General features: G+C 38.1%; 3 protein-coding genes across 4 annotated transcripts in view; 2 read left to right on the top strand and 1 right to left on the bottom strand.

Annotated features, from left to right (window-relative positions):
* LOC111749149 (olfactory receptor 52P1-like) overlaps positions 1-23947 on the top strand; it is a 66707-nt gene that overhangs the window by 12390 nt on the left and 30370 nt on the right. Inside the window, exons 3-6 of one of the 2 annotated variants that reach the window (XM_064288559.1) lie at positions 2502-3076; positions 5247-5346; positions 9732-9980; positions 17171-17295. The gene's annotated coding sequence lies outside the window, so the exon portion shown is untranslated. The remainder of the gene's footprint in view (positions 1-2501; positions 3077-5246; positions 5347-9731; positions 9981-17170; positions 17296-23947) is intronic. The other variant, XM_064288560.1, reaches the window with a different exon arrangement.
* Positions 2510-3157, top strand: LOC135227223 (olfactory receptor 52E8-like). The gene has a single exon (XM_064289492.1). The coding sequence runs from the start codon at positions 2510-2512 to the stop codon at positions 3155-3157; it is 648 nt and encodes a 215-aa protein (XP_064145562.1).
* LOC135232168 (olfactory receptor 52P1-like) lies at positions 17275-18183 on the bottom strand. Its single transcript, XM_064289491.1, has one exon. The coding sequence runs from the start codon at positions 18181-18183 to the stop codon at positions 17275-17277; it is 909 nt and encodes a 302-aa protein (XP_064145561.1).

Here is a 23947-nt window from a genome sequence, read left to right as displayed (position 1 = left end):
CTATTGCCTTTAAAGGAGTCCATTCACATATTTGTTATTGTTAGATGTTCTCCAGTCAATTCTGACTCATACTGACTCTATGTACAACAGAACAAAACAATGAGCAGTCTAGTGCCATCCTCTCAATCATTATGCTTGATCCCATTGTTGCAGCAACTGTATCAATCCATCTCATTGAGGGTCTTTTTTTTTTTTTTTTGCTGACCCTCTACGTTACCAAGCATGATGTCCTTTTTCAAGGAATGATCCTTCCTGATAACATGTCCAAAGTAAGCGAGACAAAGCCTCAGCATCCTTGCTTCTAAGGAACATTCTGGTTGTACTTCTTCCAAGACAGATTTGTTCATTCTTCTGGCAGTCCATGGTATATTCAATATTTTTTGCCAACACAGTAATTCAAAGGCATCAATTCTTCTTCTATCTTCCTTCTTCATTGGTCAGCTTTCACATGCCTATGAGGCAATCGAAAACACCATGGCTTGGGTCAGGCGCATCTTAGTCCTCAAGGTGACTTCTTTGCTTTTCAACACTTTAAAGAGATCTTTTGCAGCAGATCTGCCCAATGCAATGTGTCATTTGATTTCCCGACTACTGTTCCCGTAGGCATTGACTGTGGATCTAGGTAAAATGAAATCCTTGAGAGCTTCAATATTTTCTCTGTTTATCATTATGTTGCTTACTGGTCCACTTGTGAGGATTTTCGTTTTCTCTATGTTGAGATGTAATGAATACTGAAGGCTGTAGCCATTGATCTTCATCAGTAAGTGCTTCAAGTCCTCTTCACTTTCAGCAAGCAAGTTGTGTCATCTGCATATGTTGGTTGTTAATGAGTCCTCCTCTAATCCTGCTGCTGCTTTCTTCTTCATATATTCTGGTTTCTCTGATTCCTTGCTCAGCATACAGATTGAATAAGTATGGTGAAAGAATACCACCCTGATGCACACTTTTTCTGATTTTCAACCACACAATAACCCCTTATTCTGTTTGAACAACTGCCTCTTGGTCTATGTACAAGTTCTGCATGAGTACGATTAAGTGTTCTGGAATTCCCATTGTTCACAATGTTATCCATAATTTGTTATGATCCACATAGTCGAATGTCTTTGCATGGTCAATAAAACCCAGGTAAACATCTTTCTGGTATTCTCTGCTTTCAGCTAAGATCCATCTAACATCAGCAATGGTATCCCTCGTTCCACATCTTATTCTGAATCCAGCTTAAAATTCTGGCAGCATCCTGTCAATGTACTGCTGTAATGTTTTCCCCAGTGGCTTTTTGACTATCTTCCAATTTGAGGGGCTCATGTTCTGGCATTAAATCAGACAATATTCTGCTGTTGTCCATAAGGTTTTCACTGACCAATTTTTTTCAGAATCAAAATGCCAGTTTCTTCGTCCTAATCTGTGTTAGTTTGGAAGCTCTGCTGAAATCCATCTACCCTCTGGCAATTAAAATACCTGTGGCAGGGTTTCCACCATCACAGCAACACACAAGCCACCACAGTACAAAAAACTGACAGACAAGTTGTGGAATTCATATATTTATATTGTCTGAAGATAGAAGGTGAGATGATTTTGGGTACTATGCTAATATCAGATTTCATAGGAAGAAATATTCTTCTTTTTCAATCTGTGTTCCATCAGTTTTCTTGTATCAAAGGAAACATTTCAGTTCTATCAGTCTTCACCTTTTTTTCTTTGTCTTTACTTTTTTATAGTCGTAAAAATGTAACGAACACAACATTTGCCAACTCAACACTTTTCACATGTACAGTTCAATAAAACTGATCACATCAATCATATTGTGCAGCCATCACCAACATCCGTTGTTTCTCTTTCTTTTTTTGCCCTGTTTTTATTATGGTCAGATAAGGTGAACTCTATGATATTTATTATGTGCAATGTGTTGGATGTTTTTGTAGACTAATATAATTTTAATTTTTTTGAAGTTCTGTAACAGCTACAAATGTATTCTTTAACTTTTGAATGCAGGATTCTATTATAAATATTTACTCCTATTTAAGTGGAAACAAATTAGTATTTTGTATATTCTTATATATATATTTTTATATATTTAATGACATATTTTATTAATGAATAATGAAACAATTTGTCCTTAATAAAACATTCATTATAAATACACTCTCTTGATGTTAATGTTGCTATCTTAACTTCTTTTTGGCTTGATAGTTTACACTATATATATTTTTTCCCAATCTGTTTAGTCTCAACCTTTCTTAGTTATTAGGTTAAATGTCTCTGGTAATAGCACATAGCTACATTTTATTTTATAATTTTTTTTGTGAATAAACGTGGCCTGGAATAGATCTGAATTCCTGTTGCCAAGGAGTATTATTTTTCCAGGTGTTAACCATGATTTCAGAATGATTTTTGTTATCTGAACACTGTAACTTTAGTTTTCCAATTGGTTTGTCTTGATTTTTTTTTTTTAAGTTGAAGCTCATGTAGTTTCTTTATATTGTTCCTCTCAATAAAACCAGGTGTTACCATGACTGCTTGCAATGTCAGCCAGGGCCACCCTCCTTTCATCATTCTCCAAGGCATTCCTGGGATGGAAGACAAACATAAATGGATATCAGTTCCCTTCTCCTCCTTGTACTTCATCACCATCCTTGGGAACCGCACTATCCTCTTCATCATCTCCACAGAACGTTCTCTGCACAAGCCCATGTTCCTGCTTCTCTGCATGTTGGCCCTCACAGACCTGGGCATGTCCACAACCACCATTCCCAAGGTTCTGTCCATCTTCTGGTTTGGTCAGAGTGAGATCAGCTATGAGGGCTGCCTGGTCCAGCTATTCTTCATCCATTCCATCTCTGCCATGCAGTCTGTTGTCCGGATGACCATGGCCTTTGACCGCTATGTGGCAATCTGTGAGCCCCTGCGCTATGCCACCATCCTTTCCAATAGTCGCATTGGGCTTATTGGCTTGATGAGTTTGGTGAGAGCCGTCCTCTTCATTCTCCCCATGCCCATCCTCCTGCAGCAGATGCCATTTCATGCCAATCATGTCATCCCCACCACCTACTGTGAGCACATGGCTGTGGTGAAGATGGTATGTGTGGATACCACAGTTAGCCAAATGTATGGGCTGGACATCTCAGCTATTAGCTCATCTTACATGTTAATCGTCTAGGCTATAATGCAGCTCTCTTCTAAGGAAGCCCACCAAAAAGTGGTCAACACCTGCACCACACACATATGTGTGATGCTTATCTCTTACACACCCACACTTTTTTCTTACCCACTGCTTCGGCTGAGGCATTCCATTCCACATCCACATCATCCTTGGCAACCTCTACTTCCTTGTGGCACCAATGCTCAATCCTATTATTTACGCAGTGAAAACCAAGGAGTTTCAGGAAGAAGTAACCAAATATGGGTGTCGAAGTAAGGACCTCATTACCACTGGCCCTCGTCAGAACCTGTCTTATAATCTAGTAGTGGGTACGATGAAGAAATATTAAATGGATACAGTTGTTGACTAATGTTAGAAATGTGTCATATTGCCAGATTATCTGCCAAAGAAGTTTATCTTTGGGCCGAAGGCTAATACTGGAGACCTTCTCTGTCTCACTAGTTTAAAATCAGGGCCATTATATTCTACAAAATGGCGATAATGATATCTGCTCTCCATACTTGATAGAGTGGTTGGGCAAATTATATGTGATAATGTTCATAAAAACACTTCGTACAATACACCCCGAACACATGTAAGGTGGGGTGGGGTGTTTCCATATGGAGAGCCCACAAGAACAAATGAAACTTGTCCACATCAAGTCAGTGAGTATACAATACTTCTTACTTTGCCAAGGCTTGGCCAAGAGATACACGTGCATTCGTTTTTGTGTTTAAGGGGAGGATGTGAGGTAGGGATTATTTGGTGAGGCGGAGCAGTGAGGGAGGACAGAGAAATTTAAAATTAAATTTAGAGTCACTATTTTATCATTGCCTCTGTAGAAACCTTACATTTGGGCAACAAGATTTGTTGTTTCCTTGTAGGTTTGAGGGAATTTGGAAAGGAAACATTATCTACAATTTTCAGAGAAACATCAAAAGAAAAGAGAGATAGAAAGCTCCTGAACTTAGAAGATAGATACACCTTTAGACTAATTTCATACTTATAAAAACTTATGGAGTCAACTCTCCTGCTGGTCTCAACTAATCTCAGTGTCTGAAAAGATTCTGTTGCAAAGAAACAATTCTGAAAATATTCTTTCTGTGGTCATAATTATAAAAGTCCATTTTATACTGGAGATCTCTGGTTACAGACCTCTGCAAGGTCATTTCCCTGGAGACTTAAAAAGGAGCCCTGGACACATACTTAGGGCAATGTGTGCGACTCAGGTCCTATGCCCAGACATGGGAGTGCATTAACTTCAGGGGATATGGCTTATATTTTCTAAACGTTGATTTGGGATATAGAGGCAAATATTTTAAGATGCAGGAAGTTTGAAACTAGAAAAATTCTAGGGTTTTTCATCCTATTGTAAAGATAAAATGTGAAGGCATAATTCAGTGAAAAATATGCCTACCTCAAGGCCATATGCACTATTTAAAGGAGAATCTTAGACTATTTAAACTACAGGGAAAGAGAAGAATCTTTTCCAGAGTGTGGTACCAGCTATAACTGTATAAATATATAAACAGAGGTGTCAAATAAACTGAAAGTATCAATAATTTGGTCTGAAAAAAGTAAGATATTTCAGAGCTTGAAACAAAGGGCTCAACATACAGTAGAAATACACAGTCTTTGAGGTTGGAATAGGAGGTGCTTTTTCTGTCAATAAAGGAGCACAGACCAAGGAAGATGTGGGAGCAATAATGGTAGAGAACAGAGTACTGCCTACCTGAAATTAATACCAGGAATAGATACTTTACCCATCATAACATATATAGCAAAATGTTGTTGAGATTACTACTTTGACAAATAAGTAGCAGATTCAGAAAGGATTTAAGGCATTCAATCTGAAGAGCTGTGGTAGCACAAAGCTAAATTTTTGTTGAGATCTGAGAGTAATTTTTTTCATCTAATTCAAATGCGACTGAACTACAGAATCATGGAGCTCACATGCTGTAAAATATTATCTACCTGCCTCCTATATTTAGCTTATTTTCCCACTGTTTATTGGTGAGATTTTTGTAAAAATTAAAATCTATTTTTTAATAAAATTAAGGGGTTAAAGATTTATTTATACCTAAGCATAATAATTGTCCTTGAACAGTTTGCAGGAGCAGTTTATTCTGGAAAAACTGAGGGAACTGGAGAAAATCAGAGAAAACACAAGAAGGAAAGCCTTTCTGTGTCTGTCTTTTCTTGTTTGGGTATGTTTTTTCCTCAAAAGTTTTATTAATCTATGGCTGATTATGTTTTACTCTAGAATGGGTATGAGTCTTCTCCTGTTGGCTTGTTGGAAATATAACAGAAAACTCCATTATTATCTTTTTTTCTTTTCATGACTATGGAATTGTGGCCAGCCATGCAAAGGCTGAATAATTTTTATATGTTTGATCTCTTGGTCAAACTTGATTCACTTTTTGTTAGGTATTTGGAAGCCGAAATAATCCAGTGTCAGCTTCTCTATTACTATCTTTATTCTATTCAGAGAACTTGGGTCTTAAATGTTTCCAAGCCATCAAATAAATAAAATATAAGTAATTATATAAGTCATTATATTTTATTGCATAATAACGTCATATAAATAAATGAGATCTAATAAATAGAGTATCAGTAAAGCAGCACCTCAGACTAGAGACTGAAGAATAGGATCCAAAGATTTTTAGCATGACAGAGGCTAAGCCTAGGGTTCCCCCAAAAGCAGGGCCTAAGACAAAAGCTTGCCTTTTAGAAGTTTGTTTGGAAATGTGATCCCAGGGAGCATGAGTGCAGGACAGGTGGAGTAAAACAGAGAATGAGGAAAATCCAATACAAGGAATTCTTAGCCTGTTGCACACTGCTACCAGAGACTGGTACCCAACTCTACTGGGACCATCTGAAGAGCCTTATAAAATGCGTCTCAGAACTGTCTTCTAAAGGGGATGAACAGATTTCCACCAATGGCTTCTGGGCTGCCCCACAGGTGCTAACTCCCCTGCATTTCCTGGTGGTGTATGCATGAATGCAGAGCTGTTGCTGGGGAGTCTCATGTTATGGGGTTAGGCATGAAGCTACCTCAATCTGAAGTGAGGCACGGCTTGGCTGCACCTGCAAGGGACTGGTCAAAGCATCAGTGTGTACAGAAGAGGTGAGGTCAAGGGGATTATGACGTGGTGCAAAAGCAGTGCCTAATGCAAAGATGGATGGGGCTGAAGGCTTGTGGACTGTCTCAGAGATTAATATGGAGCTCACACCTTGAGCCCACTCTACAGAGTTTTTCTTTTTTAAATATTCCAACTTATAGTATCAAAACCATCTAACTTTATTAAAACCAGTTGTCCTTGAGTGGATTCCAAGTTATGGCAACCACACGTGTGACTCCAGAATAGAACTGTGCTCTATAGGGTTTTCAATGGCTGATATTTTAGAAGCAGATGGCCAGGTCTTTTTCTGAGGCAGCTCTAGGTAGACTTGAACCTACAAGCTTTCAGTCAACAGATGAATGTGTTAACTATTTGTACCACTCAGGCACTAGTTTTCTAAGGAAACTAAATTTCCACAAACACTAACTACAGCTAACCCGTCATACAGATACGGAGGTGTTCTTCGAAATTATTAAAAGAGCCCCTAGAAAGGAAAGAGCTTTCAGAGATGTGCATACTTTTCCTCACTTCTTTCAGAACGTTATTTTTTTTTTAATATAGACCTAAATAAAATGTTATCTTTTTGCTAGTCTTTTTTTTTTTTTTTAAGTAATGCATGTACTTCTTAAAGTATATCTTGTTTTTTTTTTTTTCCTTTGGAACATCTGCCCCATTTTGAACTTGTGTTCCATTCTGATAGAAATAAAAGCACCACTCCTCACCCCTCTGCCAGCAGTCTACCGTGTATGTCCGGGGGGCTCTTTCATTCCTCAGGGCCTCAGGGGATTCTCTTCTTCATATGCGGTTGTGTCAAATAAAGCTATCCGAGTTTACTTTCTTTAGTTTGTACTTTTACAATATAGTTTACATTTCTGCTTGTGTGATATAATAAAAATTTGTATTAGAAGATCGAATGTGTTTTTTACAACCATCAGCCATGCTTCTCATCAGTTTAAAGATAATTTTTAGGTAGAGTTTTTCTGTCTCAGCTTAAAATATTACTGCTTTGAAGTCCTCGTCTCCTACCTTTAGTCACTGTGGCAGTTTCAATACACCAATGTACCTGAGGCTTTGCTCTACATTTACAAATTCTCTACTTTGCTTTAGCTAAAATTACAAAACGACAACAAAAAAAAATTTATCTGGCCAAATATCTTTTTGCATTTTGTCTAAATTATTTTTAAAAGGTTCTCTTCTTAGTTATCTTGGATCTAGAAATCTGAGTCTTACATGCCAGCGACTATACCAAAACATTTCAATACTCAATTCTGCGGCAAAACAAATCTCAAACATATATGTGGAATATGTGCAACTCAGAGGAATCGTTGTTTGGGTGGTCAGTATTTTACTTTTGACAGGCATAGCTTTATGTTTTATGATTATTATTATTTTAAGCTCATAAAGTTGAATACAAAAAACGATGCTCTGTCATCATTCTGGGAATTTTTAGGACTTTTTCTGAGTTTAAATATATTTTATAGCTCTATGGAAGAAACTACAAATTTGATTCTTCGTGAGATATGAGTGGAACACAGGACAGAAATTGAGTATTTCAATATTAATCTGAATACTTGATACCAGAAAAAGGGAAGGCAGAGTCAAGCAGAACGTGTAAAACACAACTGACTGTGAGGAAGGAAACTCTATCAGAGAAGACTTTTCTTCAGTTTAGGGGGTTTTCTTATCAACTTTGGGCTGTGGATATCAGTCATAATGCAGAAAAGCTATCTCAGAAGGGGTCTGCTTTCAGGAAAGTTCCACCTGAGATTACTGACATAAACCTAGAATTTATTCAGAAAAAAAAAAAATATATATATGTATATATAAGCAAGTTTGACAAGTGGATAAATGAAAAAGTTTTCAATTTGTATCAAGTCCCTTCCCCTGGCACCTCATCTTATTTCCAATTAACTTTGCTTTTAGATGCTTTTAAAAGGTTATTTTTACTTTAATAGCACAAAACATCATGACCCTCCTGCCCAGTCTACTATGGCCAGACCTGATTGTTCAGATAACCTGAAATCAAGAAAACTGGGCCTATGATGTCTGCATCTGGGTGGATGTCATGGCTTAGAGACCGCTATAAAAACCTGTGGTAAAATATTCTTATTTTTAACAAATTACCAAATTTGAACTTAAGAAAAAATGCATCCTTAACATAATATAGATGTCTTTACCTGTCTTTCATGAAATAAATATAGTGAAAATTAAAAGAATAATAACTTTTGTGGGCAAAATTGTTCTATAGTTTGTAATTTACACAAATGGCCATGAATTATTTAAATTTTTTGTGTGTGTTCACTTGATAATTTCACAATATGTCTTAGTGATTGGCCCATATCAGCACAAATGTTAGTCTTCTCCATGGCTGTATTATATTCCTTTTTATGTTTGTCTACATTTGTTTATAAGGCCCAGGGGTGATTTAAGTTGTCAGGTGTTGATGAACACAAGTCTGTTTCTAAGATTTTTGTTATTAAAAAAAATGGAACATAAGCACTTTGCTACATTGGCTTTTTTTTTTTTGCAAACATAGCAAGTGTTATTGAAGGATAAATATGTAGAAATAGAATTATTAGGGGAAAGCAAGTATTTTTTGCTTTCTTATTGGATCACCAAAAAGCATTACATGAAATGTAAACAATAAATGTATAGTATAGAAAGCAAATATCCTCCCAAATAATTGGCAAGCATCTCTTTAGATCTTTTTTTAATGCAAAAAAATTCTCTAAGTATTATTACTAAAAAGCGGAATCATAGTATGCATATTGTTTTTCAATTTATTTATTTTTATAATTTATTTTATTTTTCTTATTATTAAGGATATACACAGCAGAACATACACAAATTTGACAATTTCTGCATGTATAATTCAGTAGCATTGATTACATCCTTTAAGTTATACAGCTATTCTCACCCTGCTTTTCTGTGTTGTTCCTCTCCCATTAACATAAACTCACTGCCCTCTAAGATTCCTATCTAATCTTTCAAGTTGCTGTGCCCAATTTGATCCCATATAGATAGATCTTAAAAGAGCACAATGTTCAAGGCAGACATTCTTTATTAGTTAAGCTCAACTATTGTTTGGTTTTAAGAAGACTTCAGGGGATATTTTTTGTTTAAGGTTTAAAGATTATTTCAGGGCAATAGTTTCAAGGGCAATGATACAGACATTTAAAAAACATGAGCGAAGCAAGACAGTGGAGTTTACTGGTTACTCGTAATTTGCTTTAATGCTCTGTTGTATGATAATGAGAGACTGGGAGCTATTACCAAGTATTTAACAGCTAAGTGTGAGAAGCAGAGAGCCTCTGTGGTGGTAGAATGTAAAGAAGCCCTCATGACCTGTAGTGGAAGGTCAGGCACAATCAAATGATAGGCTGAAGACCTGGCAGTGAGAGTTGAAGGGCTCCTGTGATGTTCTAATATTTAGCTAAGGTAGTTAATTTTTTTTTTTTTTTTTTTTTTAGTAGGTCAGGGTCTTAGAAGGGAGAATCTGAAATTCTAAAACCTGGGACAGAGACAGTAAGATCTGGACGGATGCCCCAGAGAATGTTGACTTCACAATACCCTTTGGAGCATTACTGTTGTGCTACACAATGCTACAGGAGCTTCTGCCCCAAAAGAAGATAGGCACCTCTCTCAGGACATACCCCTTCCTCCTCTCCTGGCTGCTAGGTTAATAAACCCTGTTGCCATCGAGCTGATACTGAGTCAGGGTGAGTATTACAAAGTAGAGTTGCACTCTATAAGGTTTCTTGGCTGTAATATTTACAGAAGCAGATCACGGGGCCTTTCTTCCACCCTGTGCTGGGTGAGTTTGAACTGCCAAAATTTCAGTTAGTAATTGAACACAAACTGCACCAACCAGGGACCAAACTAGGGCTAAATCACTGCATAACACAGTTAAGTGCATTCTAGACCTCATAGGGAAAGGAAGAGCCTATGCATTTAAAGAATTACAAGAACTGTAGTTGTTGTTAGGTGCTGTCAAGTCAGTTCTGATTCTTCGTGACTGTACATACAACAGAAGGGAACACTGCCCAGTTCTGTGTCATCCTCACAATCGTTATTATGCTTAAGCCAATTTTTGTAGCCACTGTGTCAATCCATCTCATTGAGGGTCTTCTTCTTTTTCACTGACCCTCTACTTTACCAAGCATGATGTCCTTCATCAGGGCCACATTCTTCCTGATAACAGGTCCAAAATATATGAGGTGTAGCCTCGCCATCCTTGCTTCTAAGGAGCATTCTTGTCACACTTCTTCCAAGACAGATTTGTTCTTTCTTTTGGCAGTCAATGGTATATTCAATATTCTTCTCCAAAACCACAACTCAAGGGCATCAATTCGTCTTCAGTCTTCCTTATTCATCCTCCAGATTTTGCATGTATATGAGGCGATTGAAAACACCATGGCTTGGGTCAGGTGCATCTTAATCTTCAAGGTGACATCTTTGCTTTTTAACACTTTAAAGAGGTCTTTTGCAGCAGATTTGCCCAATGCAATATGTCCTTTGATTTCCTGACTGCTGCTTCCAAGGAAGTTGATGGCAGATGCAAGTAAAATGAAATCCTTGACAACCTCAACATTTTCTCTGTTTTTTATGATGTTGCTCATTGATCCAGTTGTCAGGGTTTTTGTTTTCTTTATGTTGAGGTGTAATCCATACTGAAATTTGTGGTCTTTGATCTCCATCAGTAAGTGCTTCAAGTCCTCTTCACTTTCAACAATCAAGGTTGTGTCATCTGCATAAAGCAGGGTGTTGATGAGACTTCCTCCAATCCTGATGGGTGTTCTTTTTCATATAGTCCACCTTCTCAGATTATTTGCTCAGCATACAGATTGAATAGGTATGGTGAAAGAATACATACCTGAAGCACACCTTTCCTGACTTTAAAACAATCAGTATCCCCTTTTTCTGTCTGAACAACTGCCTTTTGATCTATGTAAAGGTCCCGCATGAGCACAATTAAGTGTTCTGGAATTCCCATTCTCCACAATGTCATCCATAATTTGTTATGATCCACACAGTCGAATGCATTTGGATACTCAATAAATACAGGCACACATCTTTCTGGTACTCTCTGCTTTCAGCTAAGATCCATCTGACATCAGCAATGATATCCTTGGTTCCATGTGTTCTTCTGAATACCACTCGAATTTCTGGCAGCTTCCTGTCCATGTACTACTGCAACCACTTTGGAATGACCTTCAACAAAAATTTACTTGCCTTTGATATTAACAATTTTGTTTGATAATTTCCACATTTGGTTGGATACTTTTCTTTGGAATAAACATAAATGAGGATCTCTTCCAGTCGATCGGCCAGTAGGTGACTTCCAAATTTCTTGGCATAGACTAGTGAATACTTCCAGGGCTACATTGTTTGTTTAAGAATTTCGATTGATATTCCATCAAATCCTGGAACCTTTTTTTTTTTTTTTTCTCCAATGCCTTCAGTGTAGCTTGGACCCCTTCCTTCAGTACCACTGGTTACTGATCATATGTTACCTCCTGAAATGGTTGAACGTCGACCAATTCTTTTTGGTATAATGACTCTGTGCATTCCTTCTATCTTCTTTTGATGCTCCCACTGTCATTTAATATTTCCCCATAGAATCCTTCACTATTGCAACTCTAGGCTTGAATTTTTTTCTTCAGTTCTTTCAGTTTGAAAAATGCCAAGTGTATTCTTCCCTTTTGGTTTTCTAGGTCCAGGTCTTTGCACATGTCATTATAATACTTCATTTGTGTTCTTGAGCTGCCCTTTGAAATGTTCTGTTCAGCTCTTTGACTTTATCATTTTTTCTTTTGCTTTAGCTACTCATCGTTCAAGAGTAAGTTTCAGAGTCTCTTCTGACATCCATTTTGGTCTTTTCTTTCTTTCCTGCCTTTTTAATGACCTCTTGCTTTCTTCATGTATGATGTCTTTGATGTCATTCCAGAACTCATCTGTTCGTTGGTCATTAATGGTCAATGAGTCAAATCTGTTCTTGAGATGGCCTCTAAATTCACATGGGGTATGCTCAAGGTAATACTTTGGCTGTAGTGGACTTGTTCTAATTTTCTTCAGCTTCAACTTGAACTTGCACATGAACAATTGATAGTCTTGTCTGCAGTTGGCCCCTGGCCTTGTTCTGACTAATGATGTTGTTCTTTTCCATCCTCTCTTTCCACACAGATGTAGTCGATTTGATTCCTGTGCATCTCATCTGGTGATGTTCACATGTACAGTCACCATTTATTTTGTTGAAAACAAGTATTTACAATGAAGAAGTTGTTGGTCTTACAAAATTCTATCATGCCATCTTCAGCACTGTTTCTGTCACCAAGGCCATATTTTCTAACTACAGATCCTTCTTTGTTCCCAACTTTGGCATTTCAATCACCAGTAATTATCAATGCATCCTGACTGCATGTTGGATCAATTTCAGACTGCCGAAGTTGGTAAAAATCTTCCGTTTCTTCATCTTCTAACTTAGTGGTTTGTGTGTATACTTGAATAATAGTCATATTAACTGGTCTTCCTTGTAGGACTCTAGATATTATCCTATTACAGACAGTGTTGTACTTCAGGATAGGTCTTGAATTGTTCTTTTTGACAATGAAAGGCAACACTATTCCTCTTCAAGTTGTCATTCCTGGCATAATAGACCATATGATTGTCTGATTCAAAGTGGCCAATGCTAGTCCATTTCAGCTCACTAATCCCTGGGAACTAGCTGGAGTGTACCGGCAGGCATCAGAGGCAACTCCTGGGACTGAATTTTGAGGGCACTTGGTCAAAGGTGCTGGAGTATAGCAACATTTTTTTGACTTTCTCAGGATATGGTCTTAACATTTGTTTCAGTTTTCTATCCCTGCCTAACCAATCACCACAAACTTAGCGGTAAACGCTAGCTGGAATTCTTGATTAATTTTAAGTCTTAGAACTAATACTTCATGATAATTGGCTGCACCCTCTCAGGATTTGGTTATGCCATTTGGGCTCTTGGCTTTGCCTTCTTAGGGACACCCTTCCTTGTTTTTTTTTTTTTTTTTTTTTTTTTTTATGAAACATAGCATTTGTGTGTAGCTGAGTAGTTTTATCAGCCCACTTCTTGCCAGTAGAATTTTGCAGGTTTGATAACTTTCTTTCATTGTGTGCTCTCTCTGTCCCTTTTAGTCCAAGCTGGTATCACTGTTTTTGTTAATTTAAATTTTGTCAAGAACCTTGTGGGCCTTGGATGGATTTCATGGACATTCTCCCTGTTAAACAAAATCACATCCACAGATCTTTTTTGAGATAATTCCTTTTCTTACCTTGGCTCACTGATGAGGGAGTTGACGGACAGTGCCCTTAAGCTTCCTGGAGGCCTTGGTTTGATTGAGAAGATCTGTGAGGCACATCTTCACACTCTAGTGAATGAATACTCTGCCTTTTTTTTGAGGTTTCGACAAAATGCCATATAGTAACACTCTCAGTCTTTTCTCTAGAGCAGCTTTCCTGAAAGTAAATCTCTTAATCTTAGCCATATACTACCCTTATTCTCAGTGTCATTTTCCTCTTAAGAATCTCAAGCACCACGATCGAGACTTACAGGGAACTTAGAAATTTAGGATCCTTTGTCCTGATTTAAAGTCAATAATCATATATGTCTAACTTTAAATTGTGCTAAAACTGTAATTATCCTATCTCTTTATAGTCCTTACACTTTGTAATTTCATTTTGTTTAAACTTTATTAGCAATAGAATAATTTCTGTCATACCATTGAGTCTTGATTTTCTCATTACATGGTACAAGTGATCGATAACTATGCACTTAAATGATAAGATAGAAATTTCATTTACTTTAATGTTTTAAACAATTTGACAAAGCAATTGTTTCATCACAACAATACAGGTTAGTATTTGTGCATGGGATATCATTTCAAAAATAGGAGTCTTCCTGCTCACATATGCTTTTTTAAAAAGATGGAATTCCTGGTCACAGAAGTATTTTGAAATATCTGGATACATGCTTACCCTTGCAACAAAATCTTTCATAATATGTTTCTCAACAGTCCCTGGTTCCTGAATGTTTTTCATATGTAGGTTCCTAGAAAATATGACCTTGGTGATAGAAATGATGCTGGCGATCACATGATAGAATTTTGTAAGACCAATGACTTCTTCATAGAAAATATTTTTTTTCACCAACATAAACAGCAACTATACAATTGGACCTTGCCAGGTGAGATGGGAAAGCTCAATGTCATCAGTCAGAACAAGGCCAGAGGCTGACTGCAGAAGAGACCATCAATTGCTCATATGCAAGTTCAAATTGAAACTGAAGAGAATTAGAACAAGTCCACTAGAGCCAAAGTATGATGTTGAGTATATCCCACCTGATAAATTCAATGTCTCAAGAAGGCCGTCTCAGGAAGCAATTTGACTTGTTGAACACCAATGATAAAAGACCAGACGAGTTGTGGAATGACATCAATGACATGAAGAAAGCAAGAGCTCATTAAAAAGACAGGAAAGAAAGAAAAAAACAAAATGGATATCAGAAGAGACTTTCAAACTTGCTTTTGAACAATATGTAGTTAAATTAAGAGGAAGAAATAATGAAGTCAAGGAACCGAACAGATTTCAAAGGCAGGCTCGAGAAGACGAAGTATTAAAATGATATGTGCAAAGACCTGGAGATAGTAAACCAAAAGAGAACACCACACGTGGCATTTCTCAAACTGAAAGAACTGAAGAAAAAAGTTCAAGCCTAGAGTTGCAATAGCAAAGGATTACATGGGGAAAATATTAAATAACACAGGGAGAATCAAAAGAAGATGGAAGGAATACACAGAGTCACTCTACCAGAAAGAATTGGTCGATGTTTAACCATTTCAGGAGAAACCCTGTAAGCAGGAACCAATGGTACTGAAGGAAGAGATGCAAGCTACATGGAAGGCACTGGAAAAAACAAGGCTCCAGGAATTTATGCAATATCAACTGAGATGTTTCAACAAACGGATGCAGCACTGGAAGTGCTCGCACTTCTATGCCAAGAAATTTGGATGACAGCTACCTGGTCAACCGACTGGAAGAGATCCGTATTTGTACCCATTCCTAAGAAAGGTGATCCAACTGAATGTGGGCACTATTGAACAATATCATTAATATAACACGCAAGTAAAATTTTGCTGAAGATCATTCAAAAGCGGCTGCACCGGTATATTGACAGGGAACTGCCAGAAATTCAAGCTGGATTCAGAAGAGGACATGGAATCAGGGATATCATTGCTGATGCCATTTGGGCCTAGGCTGACAGCAGAGAATACCAGAAAAATGTTTGCTTGTGTTTTACTGACTATGCAAATGCATTCGACTGTGTGGATCATAACAAATTATGTATAACTTTGTGAAGAATCGGAATTCCAGAACACTTAATTGTGCTCATGAGGAACCTGTACATAAGACCAAGAGGCAGTCCTTCAAACAGTGTTCTGTTTGGAGAGACTGCATAGTTTCAAGTCAGGAAAAGTGTGTGTTAGGGCTGTTTGCTTTTCCCATATCTACTCAATCTGTATGGTGAACAAATAATCCGAGAAACAAGACTATATGAAGAAGAATATGACATTAGGTTTGGAGGAAGACTCATCAACACCCTGCTTTATGCAGATGACACTACCTTGCTTGCTTAAAGTGAAGAGGACTTGAAGCACTTACTGATGAAGATCAAAGACTACAGCCTTCAGTATGGATTACACCTCAATATAAAGAAAACAAAAATCTTTACAACTGGACCAGTAAGCAACAACAGGATAAATGGAGTAAAGTTTGAAATTGTCAAGGATTTCATTTCACTTGGATCCACAATCAACACTCATGGATGCAGCAGTCAAGAAATCAAAGGACACATTGCATTGGGCAAATTTACTGCAAAAGAACTCTTTAAAGTGTTAAATAGCAAAGATGTCACCTGGAGGACTAAGTTGTGCCTCACCCAAGCCATGGTGTTTTCAATTGCCTCATATGCACACAAAAGCTGGACAATGAGTAAGGAAGATCGAAGAAGGATTGATGCCTTTGAATTGTGGTATTGCAGAAGAATATTGTATATACTATGGACTGCCTAAAGAATGAACAAATCTGTCTTGGGAGAAGCGCGACCAGAATGCTCCTTAGAAGCAAGGATGGTGAGACTATGTCCCACATACTTTGGACATGTTATCAGAAGGGATCAGTCCCTGGACAAGGACATCATGCCTGGTAAAGCAGAGGGTCCGTGAGAAAGAGGAAGACCCTAACAAGATGGATTGAAGCTGTAGTTGCAGCAATGGACTTAAGCATAACAATACCGAGCGTGGTGCAGGACAGGGCAGTGTTTCCTTCTGTTGTAAATAAGGTTGCTATGAGTTGAAATGGACTCCACAGCACTTAACAACAACAACAGCAACAACTTAGGTTCCTGAGTTTCTGTCTTAAATAGCCACATCATCACAGTCATCCTATTATAGTAAACATACCACAATATCATTGCATTGAAAATCATGATGAAAAGACCGTAGAGTTATTTATATTAAGGTGGTATTCAGAGTAACCTTTGTCCCAATCCTCTTTCAGCAAGTAGATACTATATGGGGCAGACACAGGGAATTGGAGAATAAGAAAATACAGAGAGAACTGCAGCCAATGTAAATTCTCCACCAAAACAAAGAGAGATGATCTTGCATCATTTACAGAGCAATTTTGTGTCTAGCTGGTGATGATCACAGGCATGAGAGTCACCAGGAGCCTCGTGCCATCAGCGTGCTTTTGTTAGACAGAAAGAGATGCCTAGGCTCTCCATTTTTGAATTCTAGCTTGATGAAAGTACAAACATATTGGTCCTTCATGTAAGCTAAAAAAATAAAGATCACTGATTCATCGTCTGTTTTTTCCACAGCTTGTCTGGAGACACAACTGGGTCCTTTGATGGTTGGACAATGGCTTTGAGTCAGTGGTACTCATTGTTCATTCATGCACAGGTTTATTGCTGGGACCCACCGTCTATGCAGTTTCTGTGCCCAGGTATTTGGCCACCTTTTCCCTTATTTCCTTCGTCTTTATACCGTAGATGATAGGGTTGAGCACAGAGGGTAAAAGAAGGTAGAGATTGGCTAGGAGAATATGGGCTTGAGGTGGGATACTGAGGCCAATTCGGTGAGTGAGAGAAGAAAGGAGTGCAGGCACATATGAAAAAAGGATGACAAATAGGTGAGCTGAGCAGGTGTTGAGGGTTTTCCAGATGGCACCTCTAGAGTTGAGGTGCACCACAGCCTGTAGGATGAGGGCATAAGAGAATCCAATGAGCAGTAGGTCAAGACCTATGACGAGAATGATCACGATGAGCCCATAGATATGACTGGATCTGGTGTGGCCACATGCCATTTTTACCACAGCCATGTGGTCACAGTAGGTGTGAGGAATGACCATGTGGCAGAAGGTCAACCTTTGAAGTAGAAGAGGCATGGGTAGGATAAGAATCACACCCTTGGCCAGAGCCATCAGTCCCAGGCGTCCAACTAGGGAATGGTTCAGGATTGTGTTGTAGCACAATGGCTTACACGCAGCCACGTATCGGTCAAAAGCCATTGCCACAAGTAAGGCTGATCGCACCACAGACGTACCGTGGATAAAAAACATCTGGGTGAAACACACATTAGCAGTAATGTCCTGATCATTGGACCAGAAGAGGAAGAGGAGTTTGGGCACCAGAGCCAGAGTGGATACAAGGTCAGCCACCATCAGCAGGGCCAGGAGCAGATACATTGGTACGTGAAGTGTGGGCTCTGTGGCCACCAGGAAGAGAATAGCACCATTGCCAATGAGGATAGCCAAAAATATGAAGGAGAAAGGAAGAGAGAGCCACAGGTGTTGTGACTCTAAGCCAGGTATGCCAATGAGAGTGAATGTCATGAGGCTGGAATGGTTGAAGCTTAGAATGGTAGAAACTGGTGGTGGTTGTTGAAAAAGTTTAGACACCTGCCAATGAGACGTAGGTGGTGAGTTGTTTTCACCAATTTTGTTTCTAATGACTTGCTAAGATGGGACTCAGGAAAGAGGGTTGAATACCTCTTTGGGATCACAGAATCTGCAGTCTGGTTTCAGCACTATCCTAAGCACCAATATTGTCTTCAAATGACTTTTTATGTCCTTGGTATTCTTTTTGTTATAAGGGATGCTGTAGTGGGCCTTTACCCTCCCCCCTCCCAGTTCAACAATTCTACGCTTTAAAGAATCTTTCTGGCATTTGAGTAAGAAGAGGAGAAAATATTCTTATCTTTGATTAAAGGGTGGAAGAATTTGATAGAAGAACCATGATCTTCTTATTGAAAAGTCTCCTGTATGGTGGGGGGCAGGAATACACTTCTGCACCCCATGGTCCAGGAATGCGGAGCTGTTGGGGAAAATCTCCATTGAGTTCCTTGATTTTGTGTGTTTTCCCTGTTTCAGAGATCTATTTTCTGATGGTGAGAGTATTTTTCCCTTACCTTAATTCATTGCCATTGAGTCAATTCTGACTCATAGCGACCCTATAGAACACAGTAAAACTGCTCCATAGGGTTTCCAGGCTGTAAACCTTTACAGAAGCAGACTGCCTCATCTTTCTCCTCCAAAGTGACTTGTGGGTTCTAACCATGGACCATTCAGTTAGCAGCCAAGTGCTTAACCACAGCACCACCAGGGCTCCACTTTTATCCCCCTAGGGCCCTCTATTTTTTGGACAAAATGTGAAAGATATACCAGTAATGTACAGATATGTAATGTCTGGCTACTGCTATCTCCCAAGACTATATCATTGTATATTTTTTGGTCAGACTCTTGAGATTTCTGGCTTTTCTGACTCATGCATCTCTCTTCCAGGGCAACTGGCCCTCATGTGTGGAATGGATTACTTTTAATCAAGAGATGTTTACTTTAAATTAGTCCACTGGGATATGTAAGAGCACTCATTTATACCTCAATTTCTACCATGCATTAAGTAAAATTTCTCTCTTCTTCTACCCCCAGGACAGTGTCTATAGAAGAGCCAAGTAACTGTTACATCAAGAGCACTTTCTACTGATAATCTCCTCTGTGGTACCTACTATTTTCCATCTTCTACCAGCTGGTCATTCTGTCTATTTTTTAAGTCATAAACATTAAATTTAGGCTGGTAGCCTTTGTTCTTGGTTCCATATGTTAGTGAATATAGCATTTTAAGAGAATACCTTGAGCTGTTTTGCAGTCATGGAGATGATTAATGGTTCTTCAGGAAGTGGCTGTGCATATGTCTGAATAATGAGGGAAACCTATATTAAACTTAAACTTAAACTTATAACAGGAAGCTAATCTTTTTTAATGGGGTACAGGCAACAAAGAATACAACACAGAGAGAATCATTACTTCAATAAATAATATAGCCCTGCCTCTGGCATTCTGTATAAAATACTGGAGGGTTCAATGCTCCTTGGAAAACAGTGACACAGGGTACATTTACAAGGAACTGAACTCCTGCCTAAGCAGGCACTGAGAGCAATTAGTTCTGATACAAGTAGGTGTATCCCAAATGGGATTTGCTGAAGAGGATCTGTAGATCCCATAAATACCAACAGAAGAGCTTAAGATGAAAACAGAGACATTTATTAAATCATATGGATAAGCAGCCCTTAGCTATGTTAGAATTCCCCTGTAGAGAATATACATGACATTTTTAGGGAACACATCCTGAGAACTTTTGAATCACTAACTTTATAAACGATATCACAGGATATTATTTTCTCCGTAAAATGAAGGGTAAATACTTGAAGACTGAATTTACTCCTTTAGAACATAATGATTCCAGGAATACTTATTTCAAAGACTATAGGGTAGTTCTACTCGGTCCTATAGGGTTGCCATGAGTCAGAATTGTCTCTGTGGCAAAGGGTTTGTTTGTTTGTTTGTTTTGATACAGCTATCAGCAGATCTGGTGGCACAGTGGTTACGAGTTCAGCTGCTAACTAAAATGTTGGCAGATTGAATCCACCAGGTGCTTTTTGGAAACCCTATAAGGCAGTTCTACTCTGCCCTATAGGGTCACTATGAGTGGGAATTGATTTGACAGCAATGAGTTTGATTTTTGGTTTTTGTAGGGCTATTAAGGCAAATTCTTCATTTTAACAGACAAATAAATAAACTGCACCACATCCCAGAATCCTTGAGAGTTGTCTGAGTGTAGTAGGAACTTTAGGGTTAAATCTACTTATAGTAAGTATTTTTTGTCTTTTAAAAGTATACAGCCGACATACAAGATGGCGGACTAGGCAGATGCTACCTAGGATCCCTCTTACAACAAAGACACGGAAAAACAAGTGAATCGATCACATACATAACAATCTATGAACCCTGAAGAACAATCACAGATTTAGAGACGGAGAATGAACTAATACGGGGAAGCAGCGATTGTTTCCAGAGCCTGGAGCCAGTGTACCAGTCAGGTACGGCACAAGCACAGTGAGCTGCTGCACCCCCCTGAACTAACCCTGGGAGGGGGACCAGCCGGTTCACGGGTGGCGTGGGATGCAGCCGGTAGGAGAAGTCCCCGGGAGGCAGTGACTGGTCTTGGAATGGGAAGAGCAGCGTCCCAGCCGGGGAACCGTCCCGCCGGGATTTGGACTAGACGCAGATTTTCTGGAAAAACTAGTTTCCCAGTGATGGCTCGGAGACAAAAATCCATATCAAACCACTTAAAGAAGCAGACCATGACAGCTTCTCCAACCCTCCAAACAAAAGAATCAAAATCTTTCCCAAATGAAGATACTATCCTGGAATTATCAGATACAGAATATAAAAAAACTAATTTACAGAATGCTTAAAGACATCACAAATGAAATTAGGCTAACTGCAGAAAAAGACAAGGAACACACCGATAAAACTGTTGAAGAACTCAAAAAGATTATTCAAGAACATAGTGGAAAAATTAATAAGTTGCAAGAATCCATAGAGAGACAGCATGTAGAAATCCAAAAGATTAACAATAAAATTTCAGAATTAGACAATGCAATAGGAAGTCAGAGGAGCAGACTTGAGCAATTAGAATGCAGACTGGGACATCTGGAGGACCAGGGAATCAACACCAACATAGCTGAAAAAAAATCAGATAAAAGAATTTAAAAAAATGAAGAAACCCTAAGAATCATGTCGGACTCTATCAAGAAGGATAACCTGAGGGTGATTGGAGTCCCAGAACAGGGAGGGGGGACAGAAAACACAGAGAAAATAGTTGAAGAACTCCTGACACAAAACTTCCCTGACATCATGAAAGACAAAAGGATATCTATCCAAGATGCTCATCGAACCCCATTTAAGATTGATCCAAAAAGAAAAACACCAAGACATATTATCATCAAACTCGCCAAAACCAAAGATAAAGAGAAAATTTTAAAAGCAGCCAGGGAGAAAAGAAAGGTTTCCTTCAAGGGAGAATCAATAAGAATAAGTTCAGACTACTCAGCAGAAACCATACAGGAAAGAAGGGAATGGGATGACATATACAGAACACTGAAGGAGAAAAACTGCCAGCCAAGGATCATATATCCAGCAAAACTCTCTCTGAAATATGAAGGCGAAATTAAGATATTTACAGATAAACACAAGTTTAGAGAATTTGCAAAAACCAAACCAAAGCTACAAGAAATACTAAAGGATATTGTTTGGTCAGAGAACCAATAATATCAGATATCAGCACAATACAAGGTCACAAAACAGAACGTCCTGATATCAACTCAAATAGGGAAATCACAAAAACAAACAAATTAAGATTAATTAAAAAAAAAATACACATAACAGGGAATTATGGAAGTCAATAGGTAAAAGATCACAATAATCAAAAAGAGAGACTAAATACAAGAGGCATTGAACTGCCATATGGAGAGTGATACAAGGCAATATAGAACAATACAAGTTAGGTTTTTACTTAGAAAAATAGGGGTAAATAATAAGGTAACCACAAAAAGGTATAACAACTTTATAACTCAAGATAAAAGCCAAGAAAAACGTAACAACTCAACTAACATAAAGTCAAACACTATGAAAAAGAGGATCTCACAATTTACTAAGAAAAACGCCTCAGCACAAAAAAGTATGTGGAAAAATGAAATTGTCAACAACACACATAAAAAGGCATCAAAATGACAGCACTAAAAACTTATTTATCTATAATTACGCTGAATGTAAATGGACTAAATGCACCAATAAAGAGACAGAGAGTCACAGACTGGATAAAGAAACACGATCCATCTATATGCTGCTTACAAGAGACACACCTTAGACTTAGAGACACAAACAAACTAAAACCAAAGGATGGAAAAAAATATATTAAGCAAACAATAAGCAAAAAAGAAGAGGAGTAGCAATATTAATTTCTGACAAAACAGACTTTAGACTTAAATCCACCACAAAGGACAAAGAAGGACACTATATAATGGTAAAAGGGACAATTGATCAGGAAGACATAACCATATTAAATATTTATGCACCCAATGACAGGGCTGCAAGATACATAAATCAAATTTTCACAGAATTGAAAAGTGAGATAGATACCTCCACAATTACAGTAGGAGACTTCAACACACCACTTTTGGAGAAGGACAGGACATCCAGTAAGAAGCTCAATAGAGACACGAAAGACCTAATTACAACAATCAACCAACTTGACCTCATTGACTTATACAGAACTCTCCACCCAACTGCTGCAAAATATACTTTTTTTTCTAACGCACATGGAACATTCTCTAGAATAGACCACGTATTAGGTCATAAAACAAACCTTTGCAGAGTCCAAAACATCAAAATATTACAAAGCATCTTCTCAGACCACAAGGCAATAAAACTAGAAATCAATAACACAAAAACTAGGGAAAAGAAATCAAATACTTGGAAAATGAACAATACCCTCCTGAAAAAAGACTGGGTTATAGAAGACATCAAGGAGGGAATAAGGAAATTCATAGAAAGCAACGAGAATGAAAATACTTCCTATCAAAACCTCTGGGACACAGCAAAAGCAGTGCTCAGAGGCCAATTTATATCGATAAATGCACACATACAAAAAGAAGAAAGAGCCAAAAGCAGAGAACTGTCCCTACAACTTGAACAAATAGAAAGTGAGCAACAAAAGAATCCATCAGGCACCAGAAGAAAACAAATAATAAAAATGAGAGCTGAACTAAATGAATTAGAGAACAGAAAAACAATTGAAAGAATTAACAAAGCCAAAAGCTGGTTCTTTGAAAAAATTAACAAAATTGATAAACCATTGGCTAGACTGACTAAAGAAATACAGGAAAGGAAACAGATAACCCGAATAAGAAACGAGAAGGACCACATCACAACAGAACCAAATGAAATTAAAAGAATCATTTCAGATTATTATGAAAAATTGTACTCTAACAAATTTGAAAACCTAGAAGAAATGGATGAATTCTTGGAAAAACACTACCTACCTAAACTAACACATTCAGAAGCAGAACAACTAAATAGACCCATAACAAAAAAAGAGATTGAAACGGTAATCAAAAAACTCCCAACAAAAAAAAGCCCTGGCCCGGACGGCTTCACTGCAGAGTTCTACCAAACTTTCAGAGAAGAATTAACACCACTACTTCTGAAGGTATTCCAAAGCATAGAAAATGACGGAATACTACCCAACTCATTCTAT

Source organism: Loxodonta africana, chromosome 7 (assembly GCF_030014295.1).
Source record: "Loxodonta africana isolate mLoxAfr1 chromosome 7, mLoxAfr1.hap2, whole genome shotgun sequence".
In the NCBI taxonomy this organism is placed as follows: Eukaryota; Metazoa; Chordata; class Mammalia; order Proboscidea; family Elephantidae; genus Loxodonta; species Loxodonta africana.
The sequence above is the reverse complement of the archived record's forward strand: the minus strand, read 5'-3'. Positions and strand labels throughout refer to the sequence as shown.